We start from the raw sequence: 18,502 nt of genomic DNA, 5'->3' as shown, positions 1-18,502 counted from the left end.
ATGGTAGATGCAATCCATTCATGGGACCTTGGAAAAAAGTTTACGTCTCACATCCCAAGGCGGGAGCCAACCGATCCAAAAGGGAAGCTGCACTTGGAGAAGAATGAACAGTGGCTGGAGCAGTTGGCCGAAGTCGATCTGGTGCAGTGTCGACCCATCGGACTATGAGGAATTGCGAGTCTTGGGGGGTCTCCTGTGCTGCCTTGGTTTCGTTGAATTCAGCCAACCGAACATCTCCTTTAGCCCATCTACTCTGTACAAGGCTACAAGTAGGAATGTAACACGTCAACTGGGCTGCTGCAGGTCAGTATGGATCTTCTCCTCATCTTTCTCCTCTCCTCTTTTTCTCTTCCCCTCCTCTCCCTATTAGCCGTGGGGGGTAGTGGATTAGGAGGGATTTAGCGAGAAGAGACGGGACCTAAATTGGGAGAAAAAGAATATGATAATAATAATAAATGTGAGTTGTTGCGTGGGATGAGGAGACGATGGAGTATTCGACAGACGGACTGGTATCTAGTTCTTGGTTGCTGATGCCGGTGCAGATTGCAGATGCCGCTCTAGTCGCACTGATGGGATGGGATGATAAGAGAGAAATTGATTCATCTGGATACATCCTCCTGCCGGCGCCCCTTTGGCCCGATTCCTCCCCTCGATCCTCGGCATATCAGAGGAAGCGCCAAACTAATCGGGTGCTGACCATGCAGACTTAGCCACCATGTCGCATGGGTTAGTTTGCGTTAAGTCAACTGACAAGTCATCTTGACCTAGTCGATCTCACTGTGATTGATAATTGATATTCGACCATCGCCGTGGTCGGACTTCTTTTCGATCCACGCCTTCTGGCGCTCGGGATGGTTCGGTTAAGCTCAGAAAACAGGATCAGGGGGGGAAAGATGGGGTTGCGATCCATCACTTGCGGGTTGCGCCTTTGCTTGAATGTTTTCTTTTTCCACCTCCGTATCTTATTCCCCTCTGTCCACCTTCTCCGCTCTCTTTTCCCTCTTTGTCTGGGAAAGGCATGCCCACCATCTTCCTTTTGTGGATGGAGGTGCCTTAGGGTTCTTGGTTGTCTCTCGGCCATGTCAGGCAGGATACCGGCAGGATTCGTCCGAGGGATCGAGGCGGCACGATCATCGAGGGAAAGGTGGCATCGCACACACTTGTATCACAGTGTCCGTTGCTCAGTCCAAGGGTATTCACATATTGCTTCCCCCGCGAGCCCTGGAAAAGCAGAAGATGCTCGGCAGTGGTCTTCTCTCCGTTTGGTAGATGAGTACGAAGGTTATATACCTACCTGGCCTGTGAGCGAGGCTTTCGAGATGTTTGTCTCAAGCCACGGTGACATAGCCCACCCGTTAACTCGCTTCTACACACACGCACTCGTCCACGCACACCATACATACTTCCTTAGCCTCCGAGCCAGGCTCATGCATGCTGCACGTCCGGAACCAATCCGGGACTAGCTGGCCACGTCTATCTGGATGGACAGGTCGCTGTCCGGGAATGGTGACCAAGCTATAATGCTTCCCACATACTGATCAACTATAGGCTCTGGCTGTAAGCAGCCCCCACGCATCTGCACGGCAGATGGCTTGTGAAAGCGATTGTTTTCGCACAACGTCACGTCACAACATGCGGGAAACACAGAGAACAATCATGTAGGTATGTATGTAGACATCATATGTAAGTAAGCGGGCGTGTTGGAGACGGGGGACCAGGCAACCGAGTGACAACATGGCTACGGACTACGAGTGCTAGTTATCTAGGGTTTGGCAAGGTCCTGACAACCGTTGCGCTCTTGCAGAAGGACTCCTCCCGCCTACATACAAGCCCAGTCAGCCACCCATCAATAGTTGTCGCTTGCCATGGCTGTGGCTATCCGCTCCGAGTCTGGACCTTCCGGGCCGTAAAAGTAAGTACAGGGGCGTTGAGGTTCCAGGTCACCCTCTCTGCATGCGACAGCTCAGCGACACAGCCCTGTCTTTGCAGGATGGTAACCATACTGGCCTAAATGTAGAATCTGGCGAGGAAGCAAAAGTGGTGAGTCGTGACACAGAATTAAGGGAAGGAAGGAAGCTTCAATTCGTTCACTTCTTGGACATCCCTTCTCTCGCCAAAGGGACGCCCCGTGGCCGCGAAAACGGCGGCGGAATGAGCGGGTCTCGACGACTAGGGTCATCACGGAATACATTGGCCGGAGTACTCCGGTCCAAAGTCCAAGATGAAGATGTCTTACTCTTCCTGGGATGCTTGTGAATGGCACAACGTGGAGGGAAGCCGTGTGCAGCGGCGCTGCCGTGGCTATCTGCAACCCGCAAATTCCGGCGTCTGATGATTGCAGCAGAAGTGATTCGGATGGCTGATTTCTAACTTTTGGTTTCTATTCGGCCTCCTACTGTGGTCCATCGAGAATATTGCCTCCTCCCATTGTGGATGGAAAGACATCTAGTCTAATAATTCGACAGTAAGTTAATTGATGCCGGGCACACCAGGGTTTTCTCCTAAGCGGGGCCCCTGATTCCAAACTCTTGTTGCCCTGCGCCACAATATCTGGCTGGTCTCTGGTAGTCTAGTCTAGTGGATGGAAGTTTCGGGGTGGAGATGCTATGCTCGATCAACAAATCCCGCCATGATATTCCACCCGAAGGCGAAGTTTAGCTTGTCTCGATAGTTTCCAACCTTCTGGTATCCACGCGTTCCTGAGAGTTAGGATCAATTAAGGCACCAGGTACCGTGGAGAAGCAAAGAGGGAAAAATTTATTGAAGGATTTACATTTCTTCCTTTACTGATTGATTGGAATATATCAGACGAACAGAGCAATTGAACTGATCTTCTTTTTTCTCTTGATGGTGGATCCTGCTTGGCAAAAGGACACCCACCGCCACGAGCTCCTCCGCTGCTGCTCGAATCCTCATTTACTCCCATTCTCTTTCTCCAGACTACTTACGGCTATCTCTTCTCTCACTTGCTATTGGTATCATGGTCAATCCTTCCTGGGTGACCGAATCCACATCTGTCTGCCCCCCGGTCTGTGGGACATGCAACGTCGGCTGTTGAGGGTAACACTGGCGTGGACACGTCCGAGGACTGCAGTCTAGCTTTATCTATCTATTCATTGCCCAGTCCGCCGTCGTCATCATTCAATCCTGCCTCGGTCTGGGAGGGTGGACTGGACTGGAGTTGAGAAGTGTAAAAAAAAATTAACAGAAAAATGAGGAGAAGCCAATGACGATGAACCAGCGAGGTCAATCAGGCCATCTGGGGGCGCTAGAAAGAAGCAGACTCCAATTGTTCGCCCAGAAGCAATCCCCCCGATCGCCATCGTCCCGATCAGCGGCGATACGCTTTTCTGCATTGCACTCGCTTCACCCACTAATTTAGTCGCAGCTGTAGCAAGAGAGGTTGCTAGCCACCCGATCGTTTCATTTTTATTTTTTTTTTTTTTTTTCAATCTTACACAAGAGATGGATACGACTAGACTATCTACGTACCTAGCAAGCTGGAGATATCCGTGTGCGACCAGCTTTCGACACAGCATTTCTGTCTGGCCAGCTAAGCTAGGAAACTAACCAAGTAGCTAATGGGTTCCACAGCGGGTTTAGAGGATCAGCCCTTCATGCTTCAACATCATCATCATGACTGTGACAACGATGGCTTTGCTTTGCTTTGCCTTTTGCCTCTGGCTTACTCTCAGCCGTGCTCCTGGCGCTTGACGAATGTCGCCTCTCGCTCAGCTGCTCCTACTGTAGCTACTACTGCTCAGTGGCTCAACTGCCTCGTCTTCTCCCGCGAGGCTGATGTATAGTTGACTTCATTAATATCCTGTCATTGTACACCGCTACGGCTCTGGAACACGAACAAGATTGATCTCTCTCTCTTTCTCTCTTTCACATAGTCTCTTCCTCTGTGTCTGGTCTCATTGCCGATGAGATGCGGCCCCAAGTGAACCTTCCAGAAACCGAAATAGTCCTGCATGACCAGGACCCTCTCGGGGTGCTGTTGTGCACGCACTGTTCCATCTGTTCCCTCTTACTCCATCCATCTTCTTGACCGCTTCTCTTTCTTCTCTGTAGTGTGTATGATTTCTCTCTCACTCCAATTTCCTTTTTGGATTTTTATCCAATTTTCATTTTATTTTCTTTTCTTGTTCCGTCTTTCTAAATATTCAATTTCATTTTAATTTATTTTTCTTCTCTGAATATTCTATTAATTTTATTCTAATTTTTATTCATTAAATTTTTTTACCTCCCTTCTAGGATTATCTCATATTCCTATTCCACTCTAGAATGCTACCTGTTTGTTCCACTGGCCCGCCGTTGGCTGGCGTTCTTTATTATTGTTACTATTATCGGTCCTACTATTGCCAACGGCCCCGATTATTTATGGAGACGACGATTATTGATGCTTGAATCCGGTTTATTATTCACAGCCCATGTGGGGAGGGTCTGCTCGGCTGCTCCTAGACGGGCCCCAAGACCTAACGGTCCTTCCAGGGGCCCGGAGAATGCATTCCTTCCCTTGGCCAACAGTCGAGGATTAAATGATGCGACGACCAACTGGCTTGATTGGAGTCGTCGGCCCACTGCTAGGCCCTGGCCATGATTTCAGCTCCTGTATCAAAAGGTAATCTCCGTCCCTTTAGCCTATCCTGGCTCCCGGGTCCCAGTGGTTCGGATCTGGATCAGCCCTCGTCTGCCCTTCTTCTTTCTGTCCTGTAATGCGCCACTTGCCGCCATGCTTTCTGGCCGCTCGGATGCCACAGGCAGCAGCAGTAGTAGCAGCACCAGCAGCAGCAGGAGCAGCATTATTGTGCTTCGTTGATGGAAGCTCTCCTCGCCTATCCAGCTGCTCTCCCCGTGAGTTGTCAAACGTGGCAAAAGGTCTTGAAGAACGGAAAGTAGTTTGCACCAGCTGAAGGAAGATAAGGTCTATCATCCGTCGTGGCCAGCTTTCTGCAGATTTCTCTGATGGTGCAATGCACGGTGCAATACAATAGAGCTAGCTGTTTGGATTAATCCCCTTATCTGGTTTTCTACTTCTGTTTCTGTTTCGGTCCCTGTTCCCGGTCCATTCAATACACCCTCGTTCAACCTGCTGGAAGCCGGCCGGTGTGCCCTCGTCAACTACCCATTTTTTGCCTTCCTTTGTGTACATTTGGGCTCGAGCCCTCTCGTCCTTCCGGTTTCCGTGAGGTTAGTCCCCGGCCTGTTTCATCTGACGTCGTCTATTCCCTGCCCTATATGCCTGATCCTGGGGGACGTTCTAGAATGTTGATATCAATACCTGGCATCGGGAAGGGCTTGGTTCCGATCACACATTGGTAGTACACCTACAGGGATAAAAGGACCCCGGGAACAAGGCAACGGTGTCCGCTGCTACTTATTTCGTCACTATGTTGTTCTGTTGCTGAATCGTAGCCTCCTCCAGTGTCAAAAGGGACAGTCCGTTACCCTTCGCCGTTGTTTGAACCAAGGTCCTGCGAGCCATCTTGACTGTTTCTGGCATGTCTGCGTATTCGCCTTCGGCCAGCGTGCCGTTCCCAGGCACGGGACAGCCGACCTACCTGGAACTGTTTCCCTCGGGCGAGGTCCCCCAGACTTTCTTCACGTATCGATGGTGGGAGGACGAGGCCACCACCGTGTTCTGGGCCTTTGATCCCCATGAGATCAAGCGGGTGATTCGATTCGGACTCTTTCGAGACAGCAACCTCCCGCGAAAGTCTCTTCAAAAACGCGATCCCCAAGCTATTACTGCGTTCCTGTACTCGCTCGTGGAGCCGCACGAGACGGCATTCATCGACAACCTGTCCCATTATCAGAAGGTCGAGGAAATCATTCGACGATGTCAGATCTCCGGTCCTCCACTCGAACCTTGGAGCTGGCTTCCTACTAAGCGGGATAGTGACATGCCCTCGATAGCAATAGCAGAAGCCATCGACACGGAGAGTCATCTGCATTTCACACGGATTTCGTTTGAGGAGCTGGTCCGCTACTTCTTGGGCTACCGAGCACACTCGGTAGAGTGGTTTTTACAACAACATACCTCGCTTTACATCCACTTGCTCAACTATTTGCAAATGTTTCCGGAGGAGCTGGGGAAGTACAAAGAGGTGGAACAGGTATGTGATTGATATCTGGCATGATGCTCCGCTGCCAAATACTGACTCTGGACTAGCATCTTCAGACTCGCAGCCCATTCGCGCACCGTGCCGTGAACCGGTGCTTACATGCCTTGAGACAGCCAGTACCAGCCAGCACACCGTACCCGGGCTTCCAGTTCATCGCAGCGCCTATTCAGCAGCTATTCAAGGAGCATTTGCCGAGTCTGAAGGCCATTTTACTTGAGCTCTCGGTATTGGGGGTACGGTTCACACGAACATACGTCCACGCGCGGGAGATGAACTGGACGAAGCCATTTTCGGTTGAACTTCCCTTGCTCGACGAGCTAGATTTGACGAACCCAGCGCCGGCTCTCGATTTCGCCAAGACCACCACCGCCCTTGACGAGGAATACTTTTCTGGGTTGAGTCAGAAGAGCTTCGTGGAGCCAGACGCCATAATCAAACGACTCCTAGTGCTATGGGAGCTACGAAGCCTGGAAGTGTGGGAATGTTGCACGGGACTACCAGACATGATAGGGTACATTCAGGAAATTGTCGAGGTAGACCACACCCATCCTCTCTGCCGGAGTGCATAACTAAGAATCACGTACTGACAACCACAGGCCCTCTACACCTACCGCAACTACCACTCGTTCACGGCGATTCTCAGCGGTCTTTACAAATACAGCACGTCCAACCCGACCTTCACGCACACGGACAGCGCCACCAACCGGATGACACTGACTCCGGTGCTGCCCCCTGCACTAGCGTGCCTGCTGGACCCAACGGAGAACTTTGTGGCCTACCGACAGGAGTTCCAAACGTCGCCGGGCCTCCCTTTCCTCTTCCCGCACATTAGGGAGTACCAACAGCACGGCCCGCCAGCCCTGCACCAACTGTTCCAGCAGTTGCAACGTCAGGTACCCACCAACTAAACTAGTAGCACACACGTGGCGTGGTCTGAGCTTGGGGCAATAACAGATGTCATCTAGACGCAATGGATGAATGGCAGCTAGGCAGCAAACAATTGGGGGGCAGTAATATGACGCGTACTAGGGCAGCAGAGGTAGGATGAGCAGGAAACAGAAGCAAGTAAGCCGCTGACTGATTAATATGACGATTTCTTTTATTCCTTGTCTTGATTCAATTTGGTCTGATTCGAATGATGTCTTGTTTTTTCCTTCCGTCTTGTGATCATTCCCCCTTTTTCTTCCTTCTTGATTTCGGATAATCCCTGTTCTCTTTTCCTTTCTTTCTTTGGGCATGTATTTCTACTACTACTACTCATCAGCATACTGGCAATTCCTTCATTGAAATTGAAATCTAGACCTTGAGCTTGGTGCATGCATGCACTTCCTTTGATCCGAACCGGGGGGAGGTTCATACTTAGTTAACTAAACGACCAGTCATGGGATAGGATAGGATAGGATACAGCCAGCCGAAGATTCACAGGGTAGGTACTAGGGGTGGGGGTCTAGACCATTGGCAATAGTCTATCTATTCTTGATAAAGACCAAGTTGGATCTGTTATAGTAGGCTAAGCTAGAAGTAGAAGTTAGTCTGTTAGTAGTCACGGTAGTTAAGATAGATAGATAGGGGAAGGGGTGATGATGATGATGAGGGTGAGGGTGTAAGTGGGTAACTAACTATCGGATAACTCCGAGCGGGTCAAAGAAAAAGATAGTTTAGTTTGGTTTGGTTGAAAGGGGAAGGTTAATCGGTATACTTCCCTTTACTACTCTGTGAAAGATAAATGTCGATCTCAATGTCATAGCATCATCTATCTATGTCTTGCTTTGTGCTTAGCTGGTTAGTGGTCTAGTGACTAACTTTACAACGGCGATTGATTTAATCCCCGGGTCCCCGATATCCATCCATCCCATACTACCTACACTGTATGTACACCCAGCACATCAACAGAACCCAACTCAATGCCCCTTCCTCTTCACCTTCATCCCATCACCAACACCCCCAAACCCACCCCCAAGTACCACCACCCTACTCAAAAACAATCCCCCCGTAACACCCACATTCCCCCACGTCAAGGCATTCCACTCCGCCACATCCACGAACCTCTCCCACCCCATGGACCACCCCGCAGCCAGGATATGAGTGAGATCCGCCACCGCCAAACACACTAGATAGTTTCTCAGGACTTTGGGCTCCGAGGTGCTGTGGATCAGGGCGATGCCGAGCAGCGCCAGCAGGAAGTAGATGTTGGAGAGTTGGTAGGCGAGGGAGAGCGAGGAGGGCGTGATGGTCCCGGTGGTGTCGGGATTGTGGGGGATTTGGGACAGGATGAAGGAGGAGGCGTCGAGGTGGGGGTAGAGGGAGCCGCCGATTCTGGTATTTCGTTAGTAACTTGGTTGGTTATGGCGGGGGGTTGGAGAGAAGGTATTAGATGTACAGTGAGATGGGCTCGAAGATGCCGTAGATTAGGTAGGGGATTGGGGGGAATATGCTGGTGGGCATTTTGTGGGAGATGTTGCTAGGTTGTATGTGGTGTGGTGTGTAAGTTGTATGGATGGGGAGAGGTAGGAGTAGAGTTAGTATATGGAGGAGATGGATAGCTGATTACTGGATTGGGCATAGTGGGGATGGTGTAGGATTGATTGGTTCTATAGGACGAAATTGGTTGATTGATGGAATTGCAGTTGATATTGGATACTACTGTATAGTAGGTATGTACACTGCTAATATCTGGATTGCTATATTTGGATATTTCCCATCTTTATAACTAACTACTTGTACTGTATGAATAGGAGTCAAACTGGTGACTGCTTTGATGATTTGAATACCATAGTAAGTGATCCATTGGAACAGTGCATGCTATGCTGTTTGCACTATTCATCTCAACCATTGCTTTCAACAAATACTTATATCTATTCATTACGTAGCGTATCATGAGCTATACTGCAGTTCATATTGTTAGCTATGCAACTACTTACCTACGTTGGTTAATAGTCAACAGTAACTCCTTCCACTGCTGAATTAACTGCCTGCTGACTCATCAGCCGCCCGCCTGTACGTTTAATCAAGTCTGATCAATTCATCCACCATCTGCATCTCTACTCCCCCAACTATCATCATCCGTGAAAATGGCAGTGGCATCTCCCTCCTCCTTCTACATGGTGCTCTTCATCCCTCAGTGATCATCCCCTGATTGGGTGTATGGGTGCCCCGCCATGGATTCCAACGGCTCCTATACCCGCTCCTTCGACGAATCCTTGATTCGCGAATTACCCCAGCTTCAGTCTCTCCGCATTGCTCCCCTCCGTCAGCCGGTGTCTCGCCTCTTGGCTGTGCCCTCCCCGCTCGAACCCAATGCCAGTCACGTCCGGGAACCCTCCAGTAACAACAATCCTGGCATCCTCCCTGCCCGCAATGACTCGGCCCAATCCGGAGCCACTGAAGGGGCGGCTGCTCCCCGACCGAAGAAGTCGGATGCCCCTGCGGACTCCCTCCCGAGCTTGGAGGCGCCTCCCCGGCCAATTCTCCCGGCTTTTGTCAATCTCCGCGCTCTAGAACGATACCCCTACTCCTCGTTTGATGATGACACCCTTCACTTCCGCAAGCGCAGGCGTTTGGGCGGTCAGGCGGACACGTTTAGTGAACACCTGCAGTTGCCTATTCCTCAGGCGCAAAAGGAGCAGCGTCCACCGCCCTTCGGCCCTTTTGCTATTCTCAATGGTCTCAACGAGCCGCCCCCGAATGCGGCCTTGCTTCCTCCAATTGAACCCGGCTCGATCACACAGCTACTGACCAAACCGTCTCGAGGCAGCGAGGCTGTGGAGCCGGGCTTACTCACTGCTAATGCTGCAGATAGCCAGATCGCGGAGCGACGAGAAGGTCGCATCGAGGAGATTCTTGATTCTCCGGTCGACAAAACGGTGGACGGCGATGCGAGCGATCTCGCCAGCGGACTGCTGGACGATGTCGCTGCAGCGGAACGGACACGAACCGAAAAGACAGACACCGAGACTGACAATAAAGACGCCTCCGCGGAGGACAATACCGAGCCTCTGTCGCCTAAAACGCGGGGCCGGTCTCGCAAGAACCTTCGTAAGTGGACCGAGGAAGAGACGACTGCTCTGCTGCGCGGGGTGGTCAAGTGCGGCATCGGCAACTGGACGGCGATTCTGGCCCAGCCGGAGTTGAAGTTCAACAAGCGTAGCGCATCCAATCTGAAAGATAGGTATGGTATAGCCATGTGGACGTGGAGGAGACACTGGAAGCCAACTAAGTTACTCTAGGTTTCGTGTGTGTTGCCCCTGGGCATATCGGTGAGTTGAACGAGACTGTCGAATGTGCACATCTAATCTATCAAGGGCCGCGGATCCCAATGAAGCCACCAAGCAGCTGCATGACACGCTCGCGAACGCCCTCTCGCGAGCCGAAACCGAAGGGACCGACGGACAAGCGGGGAAGATCCATCTCCCACACCCGCGTGGGGCTAATACGGAGGCCAGTGGCGCTGCGGTGAATGAGGCCAGCAGCTCCAAGGATGCTGACTCGAAAGGCAGCAAGGCCAAGAACAGCACCTTGTCTAAGACTACCCCTACGCTCTCTAGTAGATCCAAATCCACGCTGGCGTCCCTGGGCATCCCCGAGCCGCACTTCACGATGAAGTCGCGGCGTCGCTCACGCCGCCCGTTTACCGTGGTCGAGGACGAAGCGTTGCTGAAAGGCTACGCCGTGCATGGCTTTCAGTGGACGCTAATCCAGCAGGACAAGCGATTGAATTTGAGCCACCGTCGGGCCACGGACCTGCGAGACCGATTTCGGACCAAGTTCCCGCACGCCTACCGGGACGGAGGGTCCGTGAGCGGACGATTGCCAGGGGGGAATCCTGACCCTCGAAAGCAGCATGTTGCACGGTCTGCTCGCGGACAGACGGAGAGCGGCAATGCGCGTGGGCCAATCGATCCAGCGCTGTCGCCTCCAGCCCCGCCGCAGGGACTCCACGAGAGCACGAGCAGTGCGGGGGTATTTTCGTTTGCGATGGACGAGAATTCGGGAGTGGATGCGACGTGGGCAGATAATACGTTGGCGCCGATGTGGGATGAGCTTACCTAGTGCATACTGCATAGCTGCATAGCGAGCTGCATAGATACCTGCATAGCTAGTGTAGTTGCATTTAAACTCAGTAGAGAAGTGTTATTGATTTATGCAGACAGCATAGTAGATTGCATGGAGAGTAGTCTGAAGATGCTCAGGATGATAACAGCTTTTATGCTAAGATAACAGACAGACATGAATGACAGAACAAACACTGGTTGCAAAAAGACAAACAGAACGCTAGTTACATGATATCCGCCAGGCAAGACAGAATGAAAATGGAAAAGAAAACTCATCTTTCCTTAGACTCCACCTCCACCTCCACCTTCAACATACTCCTCTCATTCATTCTCCCATACCATATACCCCTTCCTTATCCCCTCCATATCCCCAACCCACTCACCCCTCAACCCCTCCATCCCCTCCTACCACAACGCAGTAAAACCGAATCTACCACGCATTCCGATCCCAATTCGGATCTACAAACACACACCAAAAGTTAGCCATACACCCCAACCTATACATAAACATATAATCCCCCAAGGGCATAAATGAAAGAGAAAGAAAGATACCTTGAACAAAACTCGCCAACACCTTACTCCCCGTCTGCAACAACGGATGGCCCGCAACAATCTGCAAAAACCGCTGCAACCCCTCCCGTCGATGCTCAATCACATCATCACTGAATCTATTCGTGAATACTTTTCCCGGTAGCGGCGGGATCGTGACCCTCGTCGACTCCCGCTCGAGTATATCCCGGAAGTACTCGAAATCGGAGTATCGGCGGCGCACGACGGAATGTTTCAGTTTGAAGGCCGGGATGTTGGTTCGGCAGACGATTTCGTAGGATGTGTACATGTTGCGTGAGGTGCCGTGTGTTTGGGGGTTTCGGACCTAGATTTTTATTTCATGGGTTAGATTGGGGGGGTATGGGGGGAAGGGGGGGGGGGTTATGGGAGGGGGAGGAAAGGGTATGGGTTACTTCTATCTCGAGGAAGTTTTCCGGAGGGCCGTAGATCTCCTCGAAGGTTTGTTGGCGGGATTCGGGGACGGCTTGCATCTTTGCTCTTTAGTTTTTCCTTAGGGTGCTGGTGTATTCTGTCTGGTGGTGTAGAGAAGGTAGTGGTGTGGGAGGAAAGGTGTAGTAGTGGATGCGGGGAAGCTCGTCGAGTGTGTTACTTCCAGGTGGTGAAAGTTGTGGATTGACTCGGGAGTTAAATTCTGCGTATTGGGGAATTTCCCGTCGCTGATAGGAATCAATTAGAGACAACAAAGAGGGTGAGTGAATCACCACGATATCCGAGTAAACAGCAGGGGTATCTAAATCAAAGAGAGGGTTGTAGGCAGATGACGATAAGAGGGGCTGGAATTCCCGCCGATCGGGTTATCGGTGCATTGTTGCTCCATTCCGCTGTCACTATACCCTAGTACTTACAAGATAGCAGTAGTAATATCTAGAATGTTGTAAGTATGCTATCTGCTTCTTATTTGATAACTGATATGATAAGCTAAAACTACCAACCAACTCCTATACTCAAACTATAACTACATATGCAGACAAGCAAGCAGCAAAACGAAAAACAGGTTTCTGCAGACCCTTAATTGTCTAATACACCCTAACAGATAATAAAAACCAATTTCCCCGAACCCGCGCAATGAAACCCAGATATTGATAGATAGGAAGAGCAGAGAAATGAAAGAAATGATAACAGGGGAAGAAGAAAAACGGAGGTGTAAAGGGTCATCAGCATCACTCCTGGCGACTGCGCTTGGCCCCATGAGGGTTCCATGATCCATCGCCGACGCCCTGATTGGGAGGGAAGAATCCCTGGTTAAAGGCTGGGTTGGGGCCCTGGAATCCACCTTGTCCTGCTTTATATCAGTACACAAGAACACATCAATACTGCTTTCTGGGATTAATCACTCACCCTGCATCCCCATATTACCCGCCATACCTCCCATCATCGGATTCATCGCCCCCGGCATCGCATTCATCCCCATGCCTCCCATCGGGTTCATCCCCGGCATTCCCATCATATTGGGTCCTGCCATGCCACCACCACGACCGCGCATGCCGCCAGGGCCACCGCGCATACCGCCCATCATCCCCCCGCGGTTATTGAAGCCACCGTAGTTCTGCATCCCCATGGGATTACCCTGGAAGCCTCCGCCCACCATCGGCCCTTGGAAGCCACCCATGGGGTTCTGGAAGTTCCGGTTGCCGCCAAAGTTACCACCACCCATGCCGCCGGACATGCCACCTCGGTTGTTGTATCCACCGCGTCCGCCGCGATAACCGCCGCCGCCGCCGCCCATGTTGTTCATACCACCGCCAAAGTTCATGTTCGGGTTGGGCGAGTTGAAGCCGCCGGACATCGAGCGCGCCTGGTTGTCCTTGCGCATTGGCGCATCCTTGGGCAGCGTGCGGAACGGGTTCGGTTGCGGGCTGGTGTAGGTGACCATGTGTTTGCGCGTTTGTCCGCCGGCGCTGAATGACTCGATCTTGTGTTTCGTTGCGGTGGCTGCTTGGAGAGTGGTGAATTCGAGGAACGCTTGTCTATATGTAACAACACCACGTCAGTGGACTGGGGATGTCACTACCGCAACTGCATCCTGCATCCTGCTTACCCTTTGCTTTTACCGTTCACTTTGTGTTCGCTGAACGTTACGTCCTTCAGTTCATCCTCGCAGCCGGCCTGGCACACCCAGCCGCGGATGTCGTCGTCCGTGGTCCACCAATACAAGTCCGATATGAGCAGAGCAGGGGTAGCATCAGGGTCTGTCGGGCGATCATCGTGCTCCTTGCGCTTGGTTCCCTGCTGGGGGGTAGGAGTCTCCTTGGCCGCGGATTGAGGGTTGGCGGAGCCCGCCTGGGTTACAGGGTCACTATGGGGAGCGCCGCCTTCACTGTCGGGCTTGACGGTGCCGTCGGAGGAGCCGTCGCCTTGGTGGTTGGGGTTCCCATTCTGTTGTTGTGTGGGTTCCGGCGCATCTAGGATAAGTTCTGTATCATCATGTTTCATCTCATCCTCGGGCCCCTGCTCATTGGCATTGTAGCCACCGCCATCTCCATAGATGTCAATATCGAAGTTATCATCTTCGGTAGCCATGGTGATTTAGCTTATGATCGGATTTCTCTCAAGGGAAAACTTGATTGCTTGCTTGTGATATACAGTCCTCCTCGGATATTGGCTCTTCTTCTGCTTTCTCTCCTCAGTTTCAGGATCGATTTGATTTTCAAGGGAAGTACATGTCTGTAGACACAGGCGGTCAATTAGCAAGGAGGGAATTCTCATCCACTGGATATTGTAGGAAAAAAACAACAACAATAACAAAAGCAGGCTTCTGGGATCATTTCCTCCGACTCCGATGGCAGGAAATCCACGGTTTTTGTTTTCAACACTCTGGTTCTTCTTTAAAGCTCACAGGGGACAAAGCACAAGATGCGAGATCGATTGCAGATGCAATCGAAACAAAACAGAGGAACATAAAAAAGGCTTGATGATACGTACAATCCGAAGCGAAGACAGCTTCAAAAAGAACAAACACTTGACCAGTTCGTCAATCTGATAGCTCTGAAACGGAGATTCTGGCGCCTTGTTCCAGGACTTTTTCTTTTTTCTTCAGTACAGGGAAAGGGTAGTAGAATTGGGTTAAGGGAGAGAGTTGCAGTAGGTAATTTCCACAGAAGATGCGGCGCCGATGATCAGCTGCTGCCGGGGCCGGCAGAGCGCTTGTGCTAGAGAACAAGTCCGAGAGATATGAATGAACTTCCAGAGATGAGAGAGTACAGGAAATGGAAGGAGAAGAAAGAATTATGTTCCAGCAAACAACGTCGGTGAGCGCAGTTAGTTTCCCAAGCTCAGCTCAGCCCTCACGAGACTGATGTAATTCAGGTTAAGGTCAGGTCCGCTGGTTCACACGTCCAGCTGGAATCCCCTGACTGACTCGTCGCCGCTAACGCCGGAGGGTGGCGAAAGAAGAGGAGAGAGCGGAGAAGTGAGGAATGCAGAGGGTAAAGAAGAAAGAAGGGATAGGGTTAGGGGAAGATGATGGGGATGGGATGGAAGCGTGGGAAGACGTGTCCGAAGGCAGACTGCGGGTGGAGCGCGATGGGAAGCGGAAGCAGAAGCAAGAGACAAGAGAGAGGAAGGACAGCGGCGATCTCGACCTCAACTCTCCTCCGGCCTTCTCTCGGCTTCGGTTGAACTTCCGCTCCGGACCCCAGATCGTGACGCGTCGGGATGGTGTTGTTTCGAACTCTATCAGGATCGCAAATGATTCACGAATTTTCTCTTCAGCTGTGAACTACTCCATCAGAGATGTGCAATGTCCTCTGTCTGCTGTGATGGTTCGTGGAGAGCAGTGCTGCCTCTCACGCCGGCCATTTGCTTCTCCGTCCGAGAGAGAAAGAGAGACCGTGCTATTCATAGCCCGGCCTAGATTGTTGACTATATGTGATCGCGTTATCGATAACCCCATCCTCGAACGAGCTAATTACATTCTATGACTACCTGCTTATCCCAGTCTTTTTGGCAATCCTCAATTATATTCAGCTAGCCAGCCAACGCCATGGCAGTCATGCAGAGAAAAAGAAAGCGGATGCAGTTACCTGCCTGCGTATACGTCCAAATTCTCATCACCATAACTCATAATGTAACTCATCGTCCAATGCAGATCTTTGGACTGGTCGACTTCGGCTCTGCATCTTCTCCCTGAATAAGTTGAATTCCCGAACCGAGTTCAGTCGGCTGTCGTAGTTCCCTGCCACCGGCGGATCGCCCTCATCGCTATCCACCCCGTCATTCCAGGTATGCAGTGTGCACGTACCAGTGGACAATCCCCAACCATTCCAGGACGTTGCTACAGCCTCAGATTAGCTCAATCTCATCCACACAGCCGCGATAACTTACCTGCCAACACAGGGCAGTTCGGGTGCCAGCTGGCATCCCGAACGCATGTCTTCCACATCACATCGCTGCGACTGCTACGGATTTCATATGCAGCGGTGAAGATATCCGGATCGCGCGGCCGCGAGTTGGCCGTCGCTTGCCCTACATCAATCGTGCCTGCAAGTGTGGCATCCAGATTATATACATATACCTTACCGTCTTCGCTGCCAGTATACACATATCTCGAGTTCGTGCTTCCCGGAGGGGAAAAGTGGCAGCGAATAAGAGTCTTGAGCACGCGGTGGCCCCGGAACGTTACTACCGAACAGTCATGGGGATGAGGTTCGTAATAGTCGTCGGGGTAGGGTTCAAATCGATAGTCGAAACCGGTCGTGTATCGGTTAACATCAATGGTGTCGAACTTGGCTGTCGTCATCATCTTTCTTAAATCCCACAGCTTCATCGATTGATCTTTGCCGTTGGATAGTACGTATCGCCCGTCGCCCTTGCTGTCAACATAAGTTAACCCTTCTGTATGACCCATGAATACACCGGCCTCGCGCCCGTCGCCCATCGAGCGTCGGTCCCACACTCGCAGCGTGGTATCGTCCGAGCCCGAATAGAGAATATGGGGAGATGACTTGTCGCCGAAGCAGACAGCGTTCACGTCGTCTTCGTGGTTCTGCAGCCGCAGGACGGACTGGCGCGTTTCCAAATCGTAAACAATCACCGATTGATCGGATGTACCAGCCACGATTTCCCGACCGTCGCCCGAGAATCGAATCGACCAGATCTATACCAGTCAGCTAAAATGAGACGGCCCGCTCTTAACCGGTTTGTGCATACCCCGAAATGAGAATTGCCATACAGGCCACGCCCGCCTCGCCTTCCTGAAAGCGACGACAAATCCAATATAGCCGGGTCAGAGGAGTCTGCTGGATCCGTGGGCGCAAGACAGACCAAATTCCGAATCGAACTGTACGCCAGGAACTTATTGTCCGGACTCAGACTGGCGTCGGTGATAGTCCACTGTCCAAACGGGTAGTCCACGGTTTTGTAATACTTCCACTCGAACGGATTGGACGTATCGTACATCCTGACCTTGAAGTCCTGAGCGCAGCAGAAGAAGAAATTCCCATCGTCCGAGAACTGGCCAGAGTAGCACCGCGAGTCGAAATGAACGATCTTATCCGCCACCGAGCCAGGGATAAGTCCCTACAACAGTCAGCCAAAACCAATCGTATTCCCCAGTTGAATAAATCCCACCTGAGTTATCGACTGCATATCCCTCCTCTGCGGCCCCGACACATCCACACCCAGTTCTCGCCACATGATCTTCGTCGCCAGGGCCTGTTTGCGCCTCTTCAATTTGTCCACATAATGAGGGTTGGAACCGAAATCACCAGAACCCATGAGCTGCGCTCCTTCTTCGCTTGGTACCTTGGGAAACTGCTGACCTCCCGATCGTCGTGCTCGTCGCCGGTAACCGAAGAACCCGAACTCGTAATCTTCTTCTTCGTCGTCCTCTACCACGTTGGCGTCATGTAGTCCGTTATAATGTAGGATATGGCGCAGTCCATTCGAAGCCAGAAGGTTCAATAATCGAGCTGCGGAAACTGCTACAATGAGTGTCCTAAGCAGCAGCAGTGAGCAACAAAAAAGAATGCGGGAACGCTACCTCTATTGTGCCTTCCCTCGTGACGCTCCTCACCCTGCTGCTCATGATCCGACTCATCCATGGCGAATTCAATATGTATATTACCTAGATGCAATTCCGGGTCTTTGAAAAGGTGTAAGTTCTCAGAATAAAAAACACCAGAATAAGAAGAAGTAAATCCAACGCATGCAAGCCAATGTGCCAGTTGTAAAGGAGGGGGGGGAAATCCTACCGAAGCGATGATCATCCGCATCATCAATGTCTTCGTCGTCTTCATACAATTCCGCATCTAGCTCTTCTTCTTCTGCCTCTATTTCATCCGGCTCATAGTCCATATCATCCTCATCTTCGTCCTCTTCCAACCATTCCCTAGCGGGATGCCATACAGTTCCAGAATCTCGGGACGGAGGAGACCCCGGTTGGGCGGGGGGCGAGCCAGACGGCGGCGGAGGACTAGTACTCATGATCGGCCGAAAACGTGAGGGGGTTTGGGAGCAGTCGGTGAATGGGCGACTGGGATCATATCATAGCAGGCTAGTCGGTTAGGGTCTGTCACCCGACTTCCAATAGCAAGGGAGAGCAATTAGTGATAAAGGACAAGGGGGGAGGTGTCCGGGCTGCGTCTTCAATTGGCCGGCAATGACTGGCTCCGAAATACTATCGTTGTTGCTGGCACCGCTTATCGATACCGGTCGGTTATGTCATCTCGGAGTGCGCGGGCTTGTTAACTCCTATCCCCGATGCCGGATGCGGAGGATGACAATGGCATAGTTGATGATTCAATGTTTGTATCA

At 51.5% G+C, this 18,502-nt stretch overlaps 10 protein-coding genes across 10 annotated transcripts; 6 read left to right on the top strand and 4 right to left on the bottom strand.

The window, feature by feature from the left end:
• The first annotated feature begins 384 nt into the window (after positions 1-384).
• On the top strand, positions 385-757 carry BO88DRAFT_146266 (uncharacterized protein). The gene is made up of 2 exons (XM_025701493.1): positions 385-457; positions 543-757. The coding sequence occupies exons 1-2, from the start codon at positions 440-442 to the stop codon at positions 708-710; spliced, it is 186 nt and encodes a 61-aa protein (XP_025559047.1). The 5' UTR covers positions 385-439; the 3' UTR covers positions 711-757.
• On the top strand, positions 733-1,708 carry BO88DRAFT_146275 (uncharacterized protein). The gene has a single exon (XM_025701494.1). The coding sequence runs from the start codon at positions 852-854 to the stop codon at positions 1,461-1,463; it is 612 nt and encodes a 203-aa protein (XP_025559046.1). The 5' UTR covers positions 733-851; the 3' UTR covers positions 1,464-1,708.
• Positions 1,709-3,890: 2,182 nt separating this feature from the next.
• On the top strand, positions 3,891-4,292 carry BO88DRAFT_146148 (uncharacterized protein). The gene has a single exon (XM_025701491.1). The coding sequence runs from the start codon at positions 3,975-3,977 to the stop codon at positions 4,179-4,181; it is 207 nt and encodes a 68-aa protein (XP_025559045.1). The 5' UTR covers positions 3,891-3,974; the 3' UTR covers positions 4,182-4,292.
• A 928-nt stretch (positions 4,293-5,220) lies between these two features.
• On the top strand, positions 5,221-7,132 carry BO88DRAFT_146160 (uncharacterized protein). Its single transcript, XM_025701492.1, has 3 exons — positions 5,221-6,119; positions 6,176-6,661; positions 6,725-7,132. The coding sequence occupies exons 1-3, from the start codon at positions 5,505-5,507 to the stop codon at positions 7,034-7,036; spliced, it is 1,413 nt and encodes a 470-aa protein (XP_025559044.1). The 5' UTR covers positions 5,221-5,504; the 3' UTR covers positions 7,037-7,132.
• Positions 7,133-8,071: 939 nt separating this feature from the next.
• Positions 8,072-8,611, bottom strand: BO88DRAFT_372937 (uncharacterized protein; the record flags this gene model as incomplete). The annotated part of the gene is made up of 2 exons (XM_025704251.1): positions 8,509-8,611; positions 8,072-8,444 (listed from the first exon to the last, which is right to left on the bottom strand). Coding segments are annotated over exons 1-2 (438 nt in total), but the record flags the coding sequence as incomplete, so codon positions are not given.
• A 565-nt stretch (positions 8,612-9,176) lies between these two features.
• BO88DRAFT_407869 (telomere repeat binding factor family protein) lies at positions 9,177-10,551 on the top strand. Its single transcript, XM_025707558.1, has one exon. It carries the CDS (start codon positions 9,287-9,289, stop codon positions 10,352-10,354), a length of 1,068 nt encoding a protein of 355 aa, XP_025559042.1. The 5' UTR covers positions 9,177-9,286; the 3' UTR covers positions 10,355-10,551.
• Positions 10,552-11,609: 1,058 nt separating this feature from the next.
• On the bottom strand, positions 11,610-12,494 carry BO88DRAFT_395821 (sorting nexin-3; the record flags this gene model as incomplete). The annotated part of the gene is made up of 3 exons (XM_025705204.1): positions 12,142-12,494; positions 11,732-12,053; positions 11,610-11,638 (listed from the first exon to the last, which is right to left on the bottom strand). The coding sequence occupies exons 1-3, from the start codon at positions 12,217-12,219 to the stop codon at positions 11,610-11,612; spliced, it is 429 nt and encodes a 142-aa protein (XP_025559041.1). The 5' UTR covers positions 12,220-12,494.
• A 312-nt stretch (positions 12,495-12,806) lies between these two features.
• Positions 12,807-14,654, bottom strand: BO88DRAFT_407868 (RNA-binding protein). Its single transcript, XM_025707557.1, has 3 exons — positions 13,788-14,654; positions 13,088-13,716; positions 12,807-13,028 (listed from the first exon to the last, which is right to left on the bottom strand). Exons 1-3 carry the CDS (start codon positions 14,267-14,269, stop codon positions 12,910-12,912), a joined length of 1,230 nt encoding a protein of 409 aa, XP_025559040.1. The 5' UTR covers positions 14,270-14,654; the 3' UTR covers positions 12,807-12,909.
• Positions 14,655-14,923: 269 nt separating this feature from the next.
• BO88DRAFT_146098 (uncharacterized protein) lies at positions 14,924-15,823 on the top strand. The gene is made up of 2 exons (XM_025701490.1): positions 14,924-15,006; positions 15,056-15,823. The coding sequence occupies exon 2, from the start codon at positions 15,166-15,168 to the stop codon at positions 15,667-15,669; it is 504 nt and encodes a 167-aa protein (XP_025559039.1). The 5' UTR covers positions 14,924-15,006; positions 15,056-15,165; the 3' UTR covers positions 15,670-15,823.
• Positions 15,799-18,172, bottom strand: BO88DRAFT_428908 (WD40 repeat domain-containing protein; the record flags this gene model as incomplete). Its single annotated transcript, XM_025709110.1, has 6 exons — positions 15,799-16,022; positions 16,073-16,844; positions 16,898-17,266; positions 17,318-17,667; positions 17,730-17,813; positions 17,941-18,172. The coding sequence occupies 6 exons, from the start codon at positions 18,170-18,172 to the stop codon at positions 15,799-15,801; spliced, it is 2,031 nt and encodes a 676-aa protein (XP_025559038.1).
• Between the last annotated feature and the right edge of the window lie 330 nt (positions 18,173-18,502).

The sequence above is a fragment of the Aspergillus vadensis genome (genome assembly GCF_003184925.1).
Source record: "Aspergillus vadensis CBS 113365 unplaced genomic scaffold BO88scaffold_26, whole genome shotgun sequence".
Classification (NCBI taxonomy): Eukaryota; Fungi; Ascomycota; class Eurotiomycetes; order Eurotiales; family Aspergillaceae; genus Aspergillus; species Aspergillus vadensis.
This window is presented reverse-complemented; position numbering and strand designations above follow the sequence as displayed.